The 19,226-nt window shown below is 44.5% G+C and overlaps 1 protein-coding gene across 3 annotated transcripts in view; it reads right to left on the bottom strand.

Moving 5' to 3' along the window:
- Positions 1–1,410: 1,410 nt before the first annotated feature.
- PIP4K2A (phosphatidylinositol-5-phosphate 4-kinase type 2 alpha) overlaps positions 1,411–19,226 on the bottom strand; it is a 166,947-nt gene continuing 149,131 nt past the window's right edge. For all 3 annotated transcript variants that reach the window (XM_008510558.2, XM_070601559.1, XM_070601560.1), the window contains 4 exons: positions 17,724–17,837; positions 7,704–7,947; positions 6,242–6,345; positions 1,411–3,694 (listed from right to left, as the gene is read on the bottom strand). In XM_008510558.2, the coding sequence (XP_008508780.2) occupies positions 3,614–3,694; positions 6,242–6,345; positions 7,704–7,947; positions 17,724–17,837 (543 nt within the window). In that variant the 3' untranslated portion in view covers positions 1,411–3,613. The remainder of the gene's footprint in view (positions 3,695–6,241; positions 6,346–7,703; positions 7,948–17,723; positions 17,838–19,226) is intronic.

The raw sequence follows: 19,226 nt of genomic DNA, 5'->3' as shown, positions 1-19,226 counted from the left end.
AGCTGGTAGATGTTTGAGGGATGTGTGTCTTGTGTATTCCTATGCAGCACAGTTCAGTTGGGTGCAGTTTTCTGTGTTCATCTAATGTTCCTTGAGGACGAAAGTGCATACAGCAAATGTGAAAAGTGCTTTATTCTCAAATTATTCCCTTACTATAGCAATTGCATTAGAACAAATACGCATTTTCAAAACAAGTGTTACAGCTGAACTGTGTTTGCTAACCTGGCACCAATGACAATGAAAGGCTATAAAAAAGCCTTCTATCCATCAGTGGTATCTCAGTAGTTTCAAAAAATGCTGACAGAACACAGAATGGCTAGTAAAAATTTAAAATGAAATTATATAACTTTATTCATTGAAGAGACGTCTTTTCTCTGTCCGCCCATCTTGCAATAAGTCAGTTTTGTCACGGAAGTTTCTATTACAGTCATGTGTTGCCTAACGATGGGGATACGTTCGTAAAAACGCGTCCTTAGGTGATTTCGCTATTGTGTGAACGTCAAGGAGCATACTGAAGGGACACAGAATTTGCCACCCCAAAATGTGTCTCTTTAACATGAGGATTATTTAGGCTGATTACTTTTAAGAAAAAGACTCAAAATTAAATTTAAAAAAAAAAGAAACAAAAGGCTCAAAGTTTTTGTTACCTCCCCTTTGACTGTCTGAAAGAATTTAGAAGAATTTAGATTTAAAAAAATCTGTCTCAGGAAGCGAACTATCACCTTGGCATCACATGAACTAGGTGGCAGACAGGGGGCAACCTAGAAAAGCTTGCTTGTCGGGTTCCCTCTGCGTTCTTGTGTTTCTGTGTGACCAAACACTTGTTTTCCAAACATTTGCTCCTTTTCCCTCACCTGTGAACTGCCTTCCTTCCCTTTGAAGTCCCTGACTCGCCTCACCCCTGACATCTTGCTTGTCTTTAGCTGAGGATGGTATTTAAGGTGAGGGCTTTGGCTGTTTTGGTGAGTTAGTCAGTTTTCCTGGGTTTCCCTGATGTATACATTATTAAACTTTTGTTTGTTTTTCTCCTCTTAATCTGTGTCACGTCAATTTAATTCTGAGACCAACCAGAAGAACCTAGAAGGGTGGAGGAAGATTTCTTCCTCCCCTCCAACACTTACACAAACCTAGATGGTATAGCCTACTACACACCCAGGCTGTATGGTACTAATCTTATGGGACCACCATTGTATACGTGGTCCGTCCTTGACTGAAATGTCATTGGGTGGCACATGACTGTATTTACTAATAACATAGTTCACAGGTTGAAGGCAAAGCTCTAGTTAGTGAAAAGACTGAATTTTACTTTTACTTCTTCAAGGCTCAGCTAAAGATGCTCTTATATTAATAGATACTCTTATTATCGTAACAGAGAGAAGCACAATTGAGAGAGAGGAACAAAGGATCCACTTGTGAGTCGTCAAAGTGCTTTATTTTGTAAAGCCCGGCTCGTGACTGGAGTGTGTTGTTAGCACTAGGAGATACAAGGCAAACTTCCTCATTCTGTCCCAATACTTTATCGACAGAAATGAATGACAGAGACTGTTACAGACAAAAATAAAGCATCTTGTAAACTTCTAAAAGCATACACAGATTGGCCACAAAGGAAATGGTTACTCAGATAATGTACGTGTACCTTGTCTTTACTTCAGGGTCTCACCTTTGTAGTCTTGGGTCAAAGAAACTTCAGTCTAACTTCAGAACACTGAAAGGGACTTGATGCCAGAATGCATGATGGGAAGGAAGAACCAAATCACAGTCTCAATTAATTGAAATGTCTAAAATCCAGATTTGGACAACCATGGCAAGGTGGTGTTACATCCTCTGTTGAGGATAACAAATCTGTGGGAAGTCAGTGGATAGTAGCAGAATGGCATTGCCGCTGGCTTCCAAAGGTGATGCGTTGGGTACCATCTCGTGTTTTCTGAAGTAAACCTGCATACCTCGGGCACACGGCAGTCTTGACAGCCCTGAAGGAAAGCTGCTGGAAGAGGCAGTATGGCGGGGGAATCGGTTGAGTTATAAGTAATTATTGAAGGGTGGATTTTTTTTCTTTTCTGAAACTGCCTACAAAAATCATCTCGTGTTTTAAACAAAGAATTTCAAAGGCACAGCTTTAGCACAGTGTATAAGTTGATAACCTACTCTAAGCAAGTCTAACATTTTAGCTCGACGCCTTTCAGAAAATGCCGGAAAGTTGGTAAATACATGATCGATGTGGGAAATTTATAACTTGATTAAACACAATCAGCACAGTTTAGGGCAATGAACTTACATAACCAGATTTGGGTTAAACATTTTTTTAAAAAAATCATTAGGTTGATAAATGTACATCTGGAGGAAACAAAACCCTTTTCCTTTTATTGTAAAAGACTGCCTACCATGGACTCTGAATAAAACATTCACCCCAAAACATGACTGCGGATACATTTCAAAATATGACAAACATTATTTCACCTACACTGTAAAATGACTTTACATGTAAACTTCAAAAATCACATGCTGTACATTAAATTTTTAGATTCAAAAATATCCCTGTTTTCCTAATAATGTAAACAGTAAAATTGAGGGCTTCAGTTAAGGGATAATTCATAACAGAATACCACTGTTGAAACAATGGTTAACATCAACGTCTTCTAAGTCAGATTTGCAATCAGTAACAGGAGAATCGAGAGTTCTAATGCTCTGCTCACCTTCCCACCATGGGAGATGTAGATACCATTGCCCAAAACTATGCACTTTTCGGGTAAGCTTTATTTTTATTTTGTAGCATTAATTCCTATATTGCAACATAAGAGTGTAACAGTGAAGAAGCTCCAGGCAAGAAAAGAGAAGTAAGCAGTTTTCCTGGACATATTTACTGAGGTGAAAATGTACAGAGAAGGTCACCAGGGGCATCAGCTTCTTGCTGGAGGAGGGGCGTTTGTCCCCGGACACCAGGAGTCCTGACACAGAGCGGAGGCAGACCCCTGAAGCAGGACACGCTGGAGAGAACAGCGCTCTGCGGTCCAGTGCCAGGTCTTGGGGTACAACTAGTAAGGAGTGTCAGCGTGCGTGATGGAAGTGTAACATTCGCGGTAAGTTTTTTTTCTTTTAATCACCATCATTATTATTATCATCATTATTATTATCTTCATTATTATTATGAATACTGTCTCACATCTTTCAACTCCAGAAAATAAACTGATCCACAGTTTATCGTGTGATGATGCCAACATGGTTGGGCTGACATGCATTTCCTTCTCCCCCTCCCCCTTGCATGTGCTCACTCATTCACTCATTCATTTGTCCACAGCTGGAATCAGAGGATTGTTGCCCAAACCCACTCTGACTGAAGCTGATCCGTTTTCATTAATTAATTAATTAATTTTAAAGATGCGCACGCTCGCTCGCTTTCTCTCTCACACACACACATACACACACAAGTCAGAAATAGCTAGAACAATGCTGGGAAATATCAGGTAGCTGTTAAAGCAAGTAGCCCCCGGATCAGTCATCGTGGCCTGCAGATGTACACAAGGAGGGGCTTCACTGAGTGTGGTTCTCGTTTGTCCCACACCGAAGCCACCTCTGTCCTTCCCATACTCGTGTCTGTCCAAGGCCGTGCAGGAGGTTACGTCAAGATGTGGCCAATAAAGTCCAAAAAGCGCTTTGAATACTGTTCCGGGTTCACGGTCGAGATCTCCGCACCAGCCTGGGCAGTTTTAAAGGAGAAGAAGATTGATATAATTACTACGCGAGATGTACAGCAGTTTCTGATTACAGCTGAATGTAAAGCTAATAATTTCAAATCTGTGCAGCCTCTGCTCTTAAAATATAACTCAAAGCATCTTGGATATTGTGTCTGAATAACCAAGGTTCTTAGGAGTCTGTGTGTGGAAATGAGGCCGAGCCGTAGGAGCAACAGACGCTGTTACCACACACTGAGCCTGCTGCACCTTTAAAACCAAAATCCAACCAGCCATGTTTGGGACGTTCCTGTCCAACGGTGACACCTGTGTAGCCCACAGTCGAAGCCATGGGGACAATACTGTTTTTCAAGGAAGCAGATTGGGGATACCTTGGAAATGTACAGACGTGGCATCTGGCTAAAGGGAAACCCTGATGACGATAACATAAGGATCGTGTTCATTCTTCAGGACTGGGGTAAGCACTTGCGTGCTCAGAAATGAGGGGTGACAAGAGCAGCAGTGAGTTCCATGTCAGCTGCCTGGGCTCTCTCCTGGCACCGTAACTGGGTGAGACACAACACAGCTGCGTGCCTCTCCCCAGAGGGGCCGGGGCGGGCTTCCCTCAGCACAGGGCACAGGGGGCCATTGTTCCCCTTCACAGAGACCTGCTTGCAGCCAGGAAGCCGGGCCCCTCGCAGAGGCCCAGCGGGGGATTTCCTATTAGAGAGGCACAGCGCTGGCAAGCAGACTCCGCGTCGTTACTGGCCAGCTTCCTGAGCTGCAAAGGGCAAGCCCAGCGTTGTACTAAGTCACCAGGTGTTATTTTTAGACAACCGTGCCCACCAGGGATCCTGTAATTTCCATGCCTGGCCTGGGCCACTGGGGTCTCCATGGAGGAGCCCAGGCCTCGAAGACAGAGAATGGTTCCCAGCAGCAGCTCAACACAGCCTGCCTTCGCCAAGAGTGATGTCTTGTTCTTGCAAACGGCCCCATGATCTGGGCCCAGGCGGCACAATATAGAGCTGAGCGAGCAGCTCACAGGAGACTAAGGTGGAGCCATGTTTGGCATGGTACATTCCAGCTCCCTACGGTATGGAATATTACAGCAGGTTCGAAGGGGGATGGGAACAAACACAAGGGGTCTCCCCCGTGTTCAGCCTGTTCACCTCATGTATCCCCCTACAAACCCTATCAGCAAGGCTTTAGGACCCCTTTATCAGCTGGGGTAACTGAGGCTCCAAAATGTCCCCTCAAGGTCACACAGCTGGGAGAGATGAAACAGGGCTTCCCACCCAGCTCTGTCTTTGCGGTATATGCACATTTCCAAGCTGAGGTGAGCATCAGAATGACCACAGGGCCTTTTAGAGCCCCTCCCCAAGTCCCTGGACTGGACTCCAGATCAGCGAAAGGGGACGGTGCAGCTGGCACGCACACAGTTTATGAATGGTACCCAGAAGGTGGCGACACCAGCTGCCGGGCGAGAGCTCCTGTGGACGCCCCTCTCAACAGCGTCTGCGGCCAGGCAAGGTCTCGGGCGGTGCTCTGCACACAGCAGGGACGCCCTAAGTCACGGTGGAGGATGTGCCTGAAGTATTTCTGTGGCAAATGGAATATGGTTTTGGATGGTTCCACTGCTGGGATGACAGCCTGTTTGATTTTAAAATAGAGCAAAAGAGCCTGTAACAGAGGTGGATGTTCTGGTGTATCTTGGTTAGCTCTACACTCTGCTGGGAGGTACCTCTCCTTCCAGTGTGAACAAACCAGGGACCAGGTCCATCTCTGTAGGATGGGCTCTGTGGCTTGTCCAGCGCATCGGGAAAGCCTAAAGGGAGCCCTATGATATAAGCATAATGGGTACCCCATGCCTTGTGAAGGTCAGTTGGGCAGGGGGCCGGGCCTGGTTCCGGGGAGTGATCCCATCTCTACCACTTCCTAGTGATGCGACCCCCGCAAGTGACCACTGCAGCTCCTCTCCTTAGCTTCTTCAACTGATAAACAGGGCAACACTTGTGTCCCTCACAGGCTTGTCATAGGGAGTTGACTGGTTAACAGATGCCTGGAGCAGCGACAGTTCCGAGCAAGCACAACAAAGGCGAGGAATTCATACTATTAAACTGTGACCTTGCACTCAAAAGATTTCTGCAATAGGAAGAATATAATTCATTGTGTGAAAAGAAATGTAATACTGCAGATTTCGGAAGTGCCTGAAGCAGAGAACAGTGCTTCACTTCTGAATAGTTCATCTTAAACACTTAACTATCTTCAGCACTTTTATCTTTGTAATAGTTTTCAAAAAAGAACATGTATGATATTCTAGGGATGCACGTGTCTATTCCTGTCCCCAGTGTGTGAGTTCCAGTGACTTGCCAAAAGCCTGGGGTGCGCGGTGGGAGCAGGCTGGTGTTGGCATTCGTGGCCCTGAACCTCGCACTCAGAACATGGGCCCCGCAGGAACAAGAGCCACTGCAGGACTCTGAGCGGCTGCGGGAAAGGCAGACCTGCGCTGGCCCCGGCACCGCAGACCCGGTCGAGGGCCCAGGAGCAGAGGGGACGAGCCGGCAGATACTTACGCCGTGTTTAACAGTCTTGGCTGCGTGGGCCGCTTTCTTTTTCGCATCATAATGAGTCAGGATGTCGATAATTGCCATGAAGTACACCTCTTTCCTCGGCGAGTCTGTAGAGGGATGAGAGCAACGATTGTGGCACACGTGGCAAGACCTGGGAGGGCACACGCTGCTGCCCGAGGAAGGAAGAGGGGACCGGACATGGTGGGGGGGCGGGGCAGGCTTCAGTAGGATGGGGACTGAGGGAGTGGGAAACAGAAAGCCACAGAGCTCCTGCATTTCCCTATCAAACAGCTTCCGTCCCGTGACCAGCTCCCTCTCAACTTTAAAAGTAAGAGAAAAAGAACAGAACCCCAGGACATTCACAGTGGAGGTCTAAGGGTGACACTTTTTATTTTTTGTTAATCTGCATTTTCTTTAATGACTGTGTATTGCTTGGATGTAAAGAAAAATGCTATTTAAAAAATATTCCATAAAACAAGTAGAAGTAATTATGCTCCTTAATCCTTTTCTACTATTAAATGCCACTGTTCACTGGATTCTCATAGGATATTATCATATCAGAAGTGGATAAGGCAGATATCATCTACAATATCTATTTTCTAAATATTTCCACAACAATGATGCTGTTTCAATTATGAACAATAAGCAAGGCACATTTGACTCATTGTTATAAACTGTTATAACAGTTGAAGAAACAATTTTGGTGAGTAAAATAAAAAGCACAACTCAAGCTCACTTGGCTGATATATCAGATTTTTTTAAATAATGATAAACTACAGTTTTTATTACTCAAAAAACCCAACTGCTTTGATCATATCTCTAAAATATTTTGCTTTTTTTCATGTGTAAGTAGCTATGGCAGAATGTAATATTCCTTCAAATATGCAACTGCCCAGATATTGAGGATTAAGATGGGTCCCACCCTAGAGAAGGGGGCCACAGACCCCTTAATGAGGGGAACAGCAGAGGACAGCCAGAGCGGCACAGCAGAGAGTGTCATCCCCACCCCGGGCCGCCTTCAGTGCTCTTGGGAAGAAAGGACTGTAGATGAGATGCCTGCCCCACAGGAGGTCCACGGGGGTTTGCAGGGGACCATGTACAGCTGGCTCAGGACAGATCCGTGACACTTTAGATCCACAAAAAAGCGAGAGAGCTAAGAAACAAAAATGCTTTTGACATATGTTATCTATATGTATATAAGTGTGTTGTATATAGAAAATAGTTTGTGGTTTTGCTCTATTCTCTCAACATCATGAAACTGAAGGACCTCTTCACATTACACTTCAAAAACCAGAGATTACAGTTACCTTTAACGGACTCTTGTCCCCAAACCAATTTATTGGGACTCTGGAGAATGAGTCTTAAGGGCAGCATGCTTTTAACTGGGGTTACGATTACGGGTAGATGGCAGTGCAGAAATCAAACCACTTCATAGGTAGAAAGAACTGATAGTAACTCAGCTTACTTTCATGGCATTTAATTCCATAAACATCGATGTTTGGATCAAACTCCCCGGGAGCCAAGGGCGGGGAGCTGTTGAGTGTATTTCCGGGGCTGTCCGGAGGGGTTCCCACGGGGTGGGTGCCATCACTCTCCCCCTCCTCCTCCCCTTCATTCTCTTCACACTCCACCTCTTCCTGTTCGGCTCGCTCCACGTCGTGGATTCCCACCAGAAGGCTGTAGTCCATGAGCTTTAACTGGGCAAGAAACTGGAGGGTGGGAGGTCACATGGTCAGTTATGCCTCAAACAAAACCCCAGATTTATAGAAAATAAGCTCAGAAAAGTGCCCACAGGGGAAGGCTGTGAGGAAGGGGCAGCAGAGTGAGAAGAGGACCCCCCCTAAGAGGTGGCCAGGAGCCCCTTTATGATCTCCCACAGCCCCAGGCAGCTGCCCCAGCCCCAAATGTAGCCTCCCACTCGGGGCTGGCTCCGAGCTAGTGTTTTCCTGAAGTGCAGAGCTGGATGCTGAGAGGCATTTGTTTATTACACGGAGGCTGGATCACAGCACAGAGCAGAGGGCATGACTGGCAAGAAGGAGACACCGAGGGAGGGAAGAGACCATTGCTCCCAACAATTCAGACCGGCTAATGGGAAGAAAACCCAGGACCTCCCAAGCAGCTTCCAGCAGAGTCTCAGAACGGTTTGTGGAAGCACTTTGAAATGCAGCCCACTCTGCTGAGGAGATTATTATGCTGTCTGTCACAAACAAGCAAAAGCCCAAATGTCCCCATCAACCAGCAAATGCCTGTGTCAACGCTCTGGTGAGTAACCCAGGCCGTCCGTCCTGGCCGGTTCCTTCTGCTGAGACGCTGAAGGGGGTTTGCTTTCCACGAGGCAGCGCAGACCCAGATTCCTGTTCTCCCTCCCTCTCCTGGTCCGGCCGTGGCTAGAGGGTAATGTGGGGCAAGACCTAACTCTGTGGGTTTGGCTACTCCTGTCTGCCAAGTGCTTTTTTGACTTTTCATGTCATGATTTTTCTCTTCTTCTCTTCCTTTTTAGCAGATGCATCCAGACACATGACCTTAAGCCCAATGTTCTAACTGATCAATTAAAATGTGGGTGGTATTACTGAGGGCAAATGTGGCAGCCCATCTGCTGGCTGGAATGAAGAACTCCCTGCTCCCCAGTTGGCTGGCTCTGCACAGGGGCCAATTCTACTCTGGTCCTGGGGGTCTGAGAAGGTGACCCTGACTCTTGGAGGACTTGGTGCCACCCCCGCTCAGTGATGCAGAGCAGCTGATGGCCTTGGGGTTACCCTGGTGGAATGTAGGAAATAAACTTCCTTACACAAAGGGTAAGCATATGAAATTATGGGTCTTGAAGTACTGGCTGAAAATGACATGAAATTGATTGATGAGACCTACAGAGCCCTTTCTTCTCCCAAGCCTGCTGGGAAGTAGCTTGTCTCTGAGCTGAAAGAAAAGCCATGCTCCCTTGAAGACAAGGCAGAGAGGACCTCAGGCCCGAACTGTCTCCTAAGGCCTTCAGTTCCTCACCGGCCGAGGCCTCCTCCTGGCGACCCCTTCCTCAGCTCCCATCTGTCTGCCTGCCCACCATGAGTCCCCGGGGGCCAGGCTTAATCTCCCACATTTGTTTGGAGCTCAGAAAAAAGAAATTACACAATCGTTGTGTTTACATATTTAAGCAAAGTAGGAGAAACCTAATACTTAAAAATAGATAGAAGCAAAGCCTTTATCAAAAAAGGGTGCTTAATGGCCAAAGGCGACCGGAAAAGGTGTTCAGTATCACTAAGCATCAGGGAAATTCAAATCAAAACCACAGTGAGCTAGCACCTCCCGCCTGTTAGAATGGCTCCTGTCAGAAAGTCAAGAAAGAACAAGTGTTGGCGAGGCTGTGGAGAAAAGGGAACTCTGTGCACTGTTGGTGGGAATGTAAACTGGTGCAGCTGCTATGGAAAACAGTATAGAGGTTCTTCAAAAAATTAAAAATAGAACTACCATATGATCCAGCAATTCCCTTCTGGATTTATATCCAAAGGAGCTGCAACCATGATCTTGAAGAGCTATCTGCACCCCTAAGTTCATGGCAGCATTATTCACAATAGCCAAAAGAGGGAAACAACCCAAGTGTCATCAATGGATGAATGGATCAAGAAAATGTGCTATATACATATGCATATACATCCACACACACACAAACACATTAGAATATTATTCAGCCTTAAAAAAGAAGAAAATTTGTGACAACATGGATGGACTTTGAGGGCATTATGCTAAGTGAAATAAGGCAGTCACAGAAGGACAAATACTGCATGGTATCACTTATATATGGAATTAAAAAAAGTCTAAATCATAGAGAGTGGGAAAGCGGTTGCCAGGGGCTGGGGGTGGGGGAAATTGGGAGCGGTTGGTGAAAGGGTACATACAAACTTTCAGTTATAAGATGAACACAGTCTGAGTATCTGACGTATAACATGGTAACCAATGTTGGCAACACTGCATTGTATAATTGAAATTTGCTAGGAAAGCAAACTTAAATGTTCTCAAAACAAAGGTAAATATGTGAGGTGATGGATGTGTTACCTCGATGGGGGGAATCTTTTCACAACAGATATGTATATCAAATCATCACATTGTACACTTTAAATAGCTTACAATTTTGTCAATTATAACTCCATCAAGCTGGACAAAAATAAATGTGTTACTTACTCTATTAAACAAACAAACAAAACAGAGTGCCTATTCTCAAGCCTTGGATCAGTTTTCTGAGCCGCAGAGAGAGAAGCAGCCTCTGCTCCTCCCCATGGCTTGCCCCAGACTCCCCCATTAAAGTAATCACAGAACCAACTTGCCACCTCCACCTGCCTCCACCAGACTTTCTCCCTTGTGGTCAGAGGCTGTCCATCCTCCCAGAGCTGTCAGGCTTCAGGGTGCATCCGGCTAGGAACCTGTTTATGTGGGTGGCCTTCCCCATCTCGAGAGAATAATAACACCATAAAACACTTGAACCCTGAACCAACACAGAGCCAGTCACCCAGCCCTCGGTCACCTGTTCTGCTCCACATGGGCCCATGGAGGTGGCAGAGAACTAGGCTCTACGGGGCACAGAGACAGCTGGGCTGGCACGAGGCAGGCATTCGGATCCCCGTGCGAGAGGGCAAATAGGCTCGGAATGATTAAAAAGAACTTGCGCAAGGATTCAAAGCAAAGAAGTAGTGAATTCAGGACCCGTGTTCAAAGCTCTTATTCTCTTTGCTGTATCACGCGGCAGCTTTTCCCAAATCTTGTTCTTTACAACACTAGTAGGGAAATAATGAGTTACACGAATCAACTGGTCTGCGAGGAGGAGGCCCTCCCAGAGCTCCTGAGTCCCGTGAGTCTCCAGGAGGGGCACCCGCCAGAGCAGGCCTCACACTGAATTATCAGGGAACCTTTTCTCGACCACCGTGTAGGCCTAGTGTTTTGGAAACAAGACATTTGGGAAATAGTGCATTAGATGCACCCAGTCATATCCTCTGACCCTAAGAGGCATCCCGGGCAGGATGCTCACTAGTGGCCCCACTTTGTCTCATCTGCTGCCAAGGTTCCCAGGAGGATGTGCCTCAGGCTGAGCTCAGCCTCTGGGCTCCTAGAGAACAAGGTCAGTGCCTCCTGCTCGCCTCCATTGCCCCCTCCCACGCCTAGCATGGTGCCTGGCCCCCACCCCTTTATCTAGGGCCTCTCTGGCCCGCTCCCCCCGCTCCCACTGCTCATCCTGGAAGCCTCTGGAGGTCCTGGCACAGGTGGAGACACTGGATTGCCAGGTGGCAACATCTCCCAAAAGAGTCCACCTGTGTGTGGTGCATGCAGGGTGGGTGGGAGCTCAGCCGGGCTGGGTCCTGCTCAGCTTGTATGGTGGCAGGGCAAAGGCCCCTTTACCCCATTCCTGCTCCCTCTGGACCCTTGAAAGGTCCCTGGGAAATAGTAAAGATCAGACGCTACTCGAATTTTCCCCTCTAGCCCTCTGGAAAGGGAAGATCTTTTCAAAATGTAAATTTGATCCTGTCATGCTCCTGCTTAAGACCTTTCAGTGGTGTCCCATTTCCCAACAGGCAGTGGCAAACGCTAACATGGCCCAGGGGGCCTGGATGGTTGGGCCCCATCACCCCTGGGGCCGTCTTGAACCCTGTTCTCACCCCGTTGTGGCCCTCTCACCTGCACCCAGTTACCTCTCACTCAACCTGCAGACCCCAGCTGCAGGGGCACCTGCTCACGGAAGTCTTTCCAGATGCTGTCCAGGCCACATCCCCAAAGTACGGGCGTGGACAGCACTGCACACTTCTCCCTAATGGTGCTTGGCTTAGCTGCACATTCAGTTTGTTAGACTATCTGAGTAGCTTCTGTCTTCCCCAAACACGGCAGCTGTGTGGGGCAGGAGCTCTGGCTGTTTCTGTCACTGCAGGAGCGGGGCTCAAGCGAGATACTCAATATTTATTGAACAAATGTATGGAGTGCCTGCTGCTTCTTCCCCAGTCCCCCCAACTCTCCTTTATTTCCCTCAGCCCCTTCCTCCAAGAAATAACCATCCAAACCAAATAAAAACGAAGAACAACAAAAATGCTTTGTCTGAGACTGCAAGAGGCAGCACCTGTCAGAAGCAAAATGAGACCGTTTACAACACAGCTTTGCTCTGTGGAACAGAATCTCTCTTTAATGTGTAGGTCTACTGTTTGACCTTGAGACGGGTGACCTTCCAAGATACGTTCAAGAGTGCTTTACGTACAGAAGGAAGGGGCTGCCTTTAATCAACCTGCCAAAGGTCAGACACAGAAGGGGTGACAACAGGGTGGGGCTGCTGCCCTGAGTAGGGTGGGTCTCTGTTCCCCTTATATCTGTGCTGCTCACAATGGCGGGCAGGCCCAGAGACCCCTTCCTGGGCTTCCGTCTGTGGTCACACCACTGTTGAGTCTCCTCTTCCAGGAGGAAACATTTGTATCCAATAAATGAAAGTGAAGTTAGCTCCCAGCACTGCCCACTAAACCCTAGTGAAATGACAAAGGCACCTCTAGGTAAGGAGCCATCTGACATACCCAAGAAGATCAAGGAAACCAATTACAGTTCCAAATGGGTTATTATATACATTTCCCAGTCTATGAGACCAAGATAGAAATGGAAAGACCAAGCACAGCATGGTGGTGAAGAGCAGAGGTTTTGCAAACAATCTGATTAAAAAATAGGCAGAAGAGCTGAATAGACATTTTTCCAAAGAAGATACACAGATGGCCAACAGGCATATGAAAAGATGCTCAACATCACTAATCATCAGAGAAATGCAAATCAAACCACAATGGCTATCACCTCACACCTGTCAGAATGGCTGTCATCAAAAAGACAACAAGTAAGTGTTGGTGAGGATGTGAAAAAAAGGGAACCCTTACATTGCCACCAATATTCCCACTGTTGGTGGGAATGTAAATTGGTGCAGCCACTATGGAAAACAATATGGAGGTTCCTTTAAAAATTACCAGTATAACTACCATATGATCCATCAATTCCAATTTTGGGTTTTTACTCAAAGAAAACAAAAATACTAATTTGAAAAGATATCTGCACCCTTATGTTCAGTGCAGCATTATTCACAATAGCCAAGACATGGGAGCAACCTAAGCGTCCATCAATAGATGAATGGATAAAGAAGATGTGGTAACACACACACTGGAATATTACTCAGCAATAAAAAAGAATGAAATCTTGCCTTTTGCAAGAACATGGATGGACATGGAGGGTATTATGCTAAGTCAGACAGAGAAAGACTAATATCATATGATGTCATTTATATGTGGAATCTAAAAAACAAAACAGAAACAGATTCACAGATACAGAGAACAAACTGGTGGTTACCAGAGGGGGAAGAGGTTGAGGGGTTGGCTGAAATAGGTGCAGGGGATGCAGGGGTACAAACTTCCAGTTATAAAACAACTAAGGCACGGGGATGTAACACACAGCATGGGGAATATAGTCAACAACATTGTAATAACTTTGTACAGGGACAGATGGTTACTAGACAAATCATGATGATCATTTCATAATATACATAAATGTCAAATATCTATGTTGTACACCTGAAACTAACATAATATTGTATGTCAACCATACTTCAATAAAAAAAGAAAAGGTAAAAAAGAGCATAGGTTTTGCTGATAAGAGCGACTCATTTATTCTTCTTTAATTAAAGTATCAGATAATCATAAAAACAACAAAAGAGTATAAGTTTTCGAGTCAGATGGGAGATTAAATCTTATTTCTCTCGCTTCCAAGCTCTGTGCCTTGACAATGAGTTCACCTCTCTGAGCCTCGGTTGTTCTAACTGTGAAATGGGACAATGCCACTAACCTCGCACGGGTGTGGAAGGATGAAAACAGAGAATGCAGCCAGGACTACAGCAACAGTGCCTCGAATGTACCGAGGGACGCTGCTCTTAGAACAGTCAGCGTTGTTATGACCATGGAAGGGACCTTTTCTCAACAAGTATGCAATTCAAACTTGAGAGATGGGATCAAGTTAGGTGGGCCCAGAGGAGAAACATGTGGAAAAGCCCGTTGATTCACTAGCTCTTATCTTCACAAAATTTACTTAAAATCTCTTCTGCAGTCGAGTAAAATGAAGCGTGGCAGTAAATCCCAGATTCTTGTTAGAGAAAATTCCTTTTGGGTATCACACAACTACTGTGGACTGGAAAATGACAGGCTCAGAGGAGAGCAAGGGTCAAGGTTCCGCTGTTGGGCTTTGCCTCCAGCTAACATCAGCAACTTAATATATATTCGCTCTGCTTTCTGTTCATCCCTTTGAGCTTCTGACTCAAATTTATTGATTTTTTTAAGTGCATCAGATTTCAAAGTATGGAGATTTTAAAATCTTTGTCATCTTTAGGTCCCCTCCTTTCCAACCTCTTAATAATTATCTGCCAGACCTTTGATCAGCCTATTTTTCCCTCAGAATATCCCATCTAATCTGATTTCCCCATAATTAATTCCTTGTTACGCCAAATCCTCGCGCTAGTATCTTCCTCCTGACCTTTATGAGGCCTGTCACAAACTCTTCTAGAAACCTCTGTGGCAAAAGAGCCGTTAATAAGCTCTCCACAACAGATTTAAGTTCACTTTATTTGCTAACTTTATTAACACATTCGTTCTACTGGATTACCACCTCCTAGCACATCTGTGAGGCAGAATTAAAATTCCAACCAGCTCTATTTAACAGTTATATTTTATTGCTTGTTGAAAGTTATAATAATCCTCCTTTGGGGCATTTATCAGAAAACAAAGTCTCAACTGTGCTCTCATAAACATTTTTAATTTGCATTTTATATCAGAGCAGTTAGGCGTGTGGCCTCTGACGGCCTCAAATCTCAGTCTGAATTTAATAGCTCTGTGTCTTTGAGCAAATTATGTAGTGTCTCTGGACTCAGTTTTCTCATCCATAAACTGGGATAATAACAGCACTCATCCTCAAAGAGTTGTTATAAGAATGAAAAGAGATAGTGATGCCTAGGAGGGACTCAGACCCTACGTGCTCTGTAAATTCTGGCTGCCAACCACCCCCCACCCCCCAACACCCTCTCCAACCATTTCCAAGGCTGTGGGACCATCAACATGAGAGTTGAGATGCCCTGTGACAAGGGCGCTCCCAGATAGCCACAGGGAGAATGCAGTTTTGCATCGTGTGATGTGGTCCCCAGTGTGAGCCAATGAGAGGAGAAATCAGAGTCGGCTCTCCGGGACCAGAGTTAATAACAAGCAGGTCACAAAGCAAAAGTGACTTTCACTCTCTGTAGAGCACTTTCTCTCAGAGAAAAGAGCTCACAAATATTTAGTTATGTGCAAAGCTATCTGAACAAAAGCTCTTTTCGTGGCATATGAAAAGAAAAGGATTACAACTGCAGAAAAACAGCAGCTGGATTCTCCAGTGACAATTCTTTCTTCTCCAAAAAGTGATTATTTATTGAGCTATAATAAACTCATCTTTTACTTTAAGCATTAAGGAAACAACAAACCCCTCAACCTGCCCCCCCCCCCCCCCCCCGCCAAATTGTACTCACACTAACAGGCCAGCCAGCTAAATTAGAAAGCGGGGAATTGATGAAAAACCTAAACTAGATTAAATTCTAGCCTCATTATCAAGATCAGATGTCAAGCTACTTCACCATAATTACCTGCTTAAAAATTTAATGATGCTTCTGCATGAATTTCAAAACTAAAGACACTTTTATCAACCATTGAGAATTTTTTTCAATGAAAGAAGGCTTTATGCCCTGCTTCTATTTCAACAAGACATCCAAGTGTGAGAGCCACGTATGGGATTAAACTCCCAAATCCTCTAATCAACACCATTATTACAGACAACAAAGGGCCAAGAGGATCCTTATGCAATTCGACTGTAAATCTGAACTGCTTCAGTTACGTTATTTCTGGAGTCCAAATATCACAGTGATATTCAGCCAACTGAAAAAAAGATGAAAACAATATTTTTGGCAGATCACAGATAACCCTAAGGGCTAGTTACTGTAATTGCTAAAATTATATTATTCTCAGGATCAAAGGTTTGCTGATTAATGAATAAAAATCCAAAGACAGTATGTCTACCTACGGTACTTAGTTATCAGACCAAGTTAACCCACAGTAAGATAAATGCTTAACAAATACGCATTGTAATAATAACCACTGACAACTGAGGAAAATAAATGCTTATTAATGAAAGACTGGAGAAGAATGTTCCACGATGAAAGCAAACACTTTTATCTACTTTTTTTTAAAGTAGACACTTAGATCCTTTACTAATAACCAATCTTTAGGTTCTAATTGAAGCATATACATCATGTAGGTTAAAATAAAGCAAAAATGTTCTTATTAAAATAGTTTATGTCCTAAAAATAACTAACTAACTTGGTCAGTCTGAGTGTCTTTCAACGAAAGAGCTGTTGGATGATTAACAAGGAAATTGTAACACTCTTCTGCCCTCGTGGGGAATATGATCTAACACACAACATTCATTCTTTGGCTCAAGTCATTTAATTGTTTTTGTTTAATGACATGGAAAAGAAAATCATTCCACAAAGCCTCTCTCTCAGCAGCAGATCTGTACCGGTATGCGGAAACCGTCTTTCAAGGAAAAAAGAAGTACATAGGCATACACACATTCATATGAATGAAAGCACCAGCTAAGAAAAACTTAGTTTAGTAACTATCTAAATTGGAATTCTCTTTGCACTGCCTTGTAACCTAAGGAATTTCAAGAAAATCACTTTTTTGCTGAATTTATTTCTAAAAGAATTATATAAGGAAGTCCAACAGGAGAGTTGCAATGCCTTTACGATAAACGAAAGGATAGGAAAAGGTCTATTTTTAATTCTTAAAATGATACTTAAAAAGAAAATGCCTTCATTCCAGACTAAAAGCCCATTTCCACATAGTATTTTATTTCTCATAACCCTCCCCCGTGACCCCGGAGTCCCAAACCGTGCTGTTCCCATGATGTGGAAGGCTGGCGTGATGGATCTACTGACACTGATGTCATGGCGGCTGGTAGAAATATTAAAGCATCAAGTGACTGAGGCTGTGTTTACCAACATCAAGATGTGGTTTAGAGGGAAAAAGCCCCCAATTCAAACAGTTACTAAACATTTGTTCTTGAAATGCTCCGTTGTTTGACGGGACACAATCTTCCCCTCCAGCCAACTCCGCTTGCTGGGGACAGTCAGTCTGAACGGGCTGTGACTACACACAGGCTACCCCCACGACACAGAACACGGGAACCTGAGGGTGGGGACACCCCACAGAGACAGCAGGAGCTTTCTCTGGCCTGTCATCTAAAGGAGAGAGATGCTGAATGAGTACACTTCTTCTTTAAACCAGATCCGATCTTAATAATGTACAATATATATTTTTGCCTTGATTGCAGATGTAAATAGGTGGTTTAAAAAGCTCCTAAAAACCAACAGTGTTGAAATTTATACAATGGGGTTGTCCTTTATATCGATTTCTCTTACCTCAACATCCTTTTTCAGTTTTTCCAGGAACACCTTTTTGTTGTTGTCATCAATATAAATCTTTTGGCCCTCATTAATGAAATCATTATCCTTTAAAGTTGGCAGTTCTTTGGCCTAAAACAAATGAGAGAAAAGAAGGTTGAAAAAAAGCTGAAAACAACATACTCCTTCCAATCCTGGAGGTTAGGTGTCCACCCCTGGAAATTGAGTTCGCCCTGTTCACTGCAGGGGTCTCGCTCAAGACAAGGAAATGTGAGGTGGCTTGAGTACCGCAAGGGGGCACCAGTGAGCTACGAGCACTGGAAGCATTCCCACCAGGAATGGAGGGTTAGACACACCCCATCTTATGAGGCTTCGCTAACACATTGCATGGTTTTCATAGGCACGAACCCGACTGCTTTCTTAGATTCACTTTCCTACAAGAGGTCTTCTAAGGATAGAATTTGTACTCTTGGAATTCTTCGCCAGGAACCCTCAATTCTCTTACTCGTACCATCCAACTCCACACTCCCCCACACTTTTGGGGCAGCCTTTGCTGGGTTCATGTTACCAATAACATGTTGTCTTGTCTCATAAAAGCCCCATCCATAATCGCATCTAATTTCTGAGTCAGGGAGAACATGCAGCCAGAGTTAGCCACCTGCCCTTCCAGGCTTTCCTGCTCACCACCCCACTGAGAAGGAAATTCTGTTTTCATTTGGACAATGTCAAGGGACAATGTCTTCTTTTAATATAAAACATTAAGACGAGAAGTTCTATCCATTACAAATAAAGAAGGTGGTGGGCTTGTAACTAAACTGTACTTAATGCTAATCAACACAAAGTAATGAGCAACTATCAGGACATGGGTCGCAAGAAAAAACTTCAGCTTGTGCTGCAGCATACGGGATAATATAGGCATATAATTTTAAAATAGTGTGCATTATTCTATTTAACGTCATGCAGCCTGCATTCTGGGTGAGTTCAAGACCTCAACCCCCGCTTGCCTCCTTTCGGCTAACCACAGCTTATTTCTTCCAGTTAATCCAACATACTAAATTGCCTTTCTTAGTATATTAACGAACATCTGAATGGTTCCCTTTTCCAAAAATATGAACCAAGTGAAAAAAAAAAAAGATCCAAGGAAAGAACATATCCTCCTTCCTGGTCCCCACCTGCCTCTCTCCTCTGATAAAAGAAAACTACCGAACCATCTTTCATGCCTGAACTGCTTACTTTTTCTTCTTATTTTATAAAGTGTACACACGTATGTAAACTACTCATCTATCTATACATGCACATACACTACGCAATTCCCAATTAGTAGCAAAGCTACTTTAACTTTGAGAAGATTTGAACAGTTGCGTGACTTTAAATTTGATATAGTGACTGCCAAAATAATTACCCTTACAAAGCGGGTGGAGCGGAGCTCAGAAACCCAAAGATTCAATTCAATAAGCAGTTACTGAAAGACCGTCATGCACAGGGATGCAAAAATGAGTACGTCAGCATTTCTATTCTAAA

Source organism: Equus przewalskii, chromosome 30 (genome assembly GCF_037783145.1).
Source record: "Equus przewalskii isolate Varuska chromosome 30, EquPr2, whole genome shotgun sequence".
NCBI classification, from domain to species: domain Eukaryota; kingdom Metazoa; phylum Chordata; class Mammalia; order Perissodactyla; family Equidae; genus Equus; species Equus przewalskii.
The sequence above is the reverse complement of the archived record's forward strand: the minus strand, read 5'-3'. Positions and strand labels throughout refer to the sequence as shown.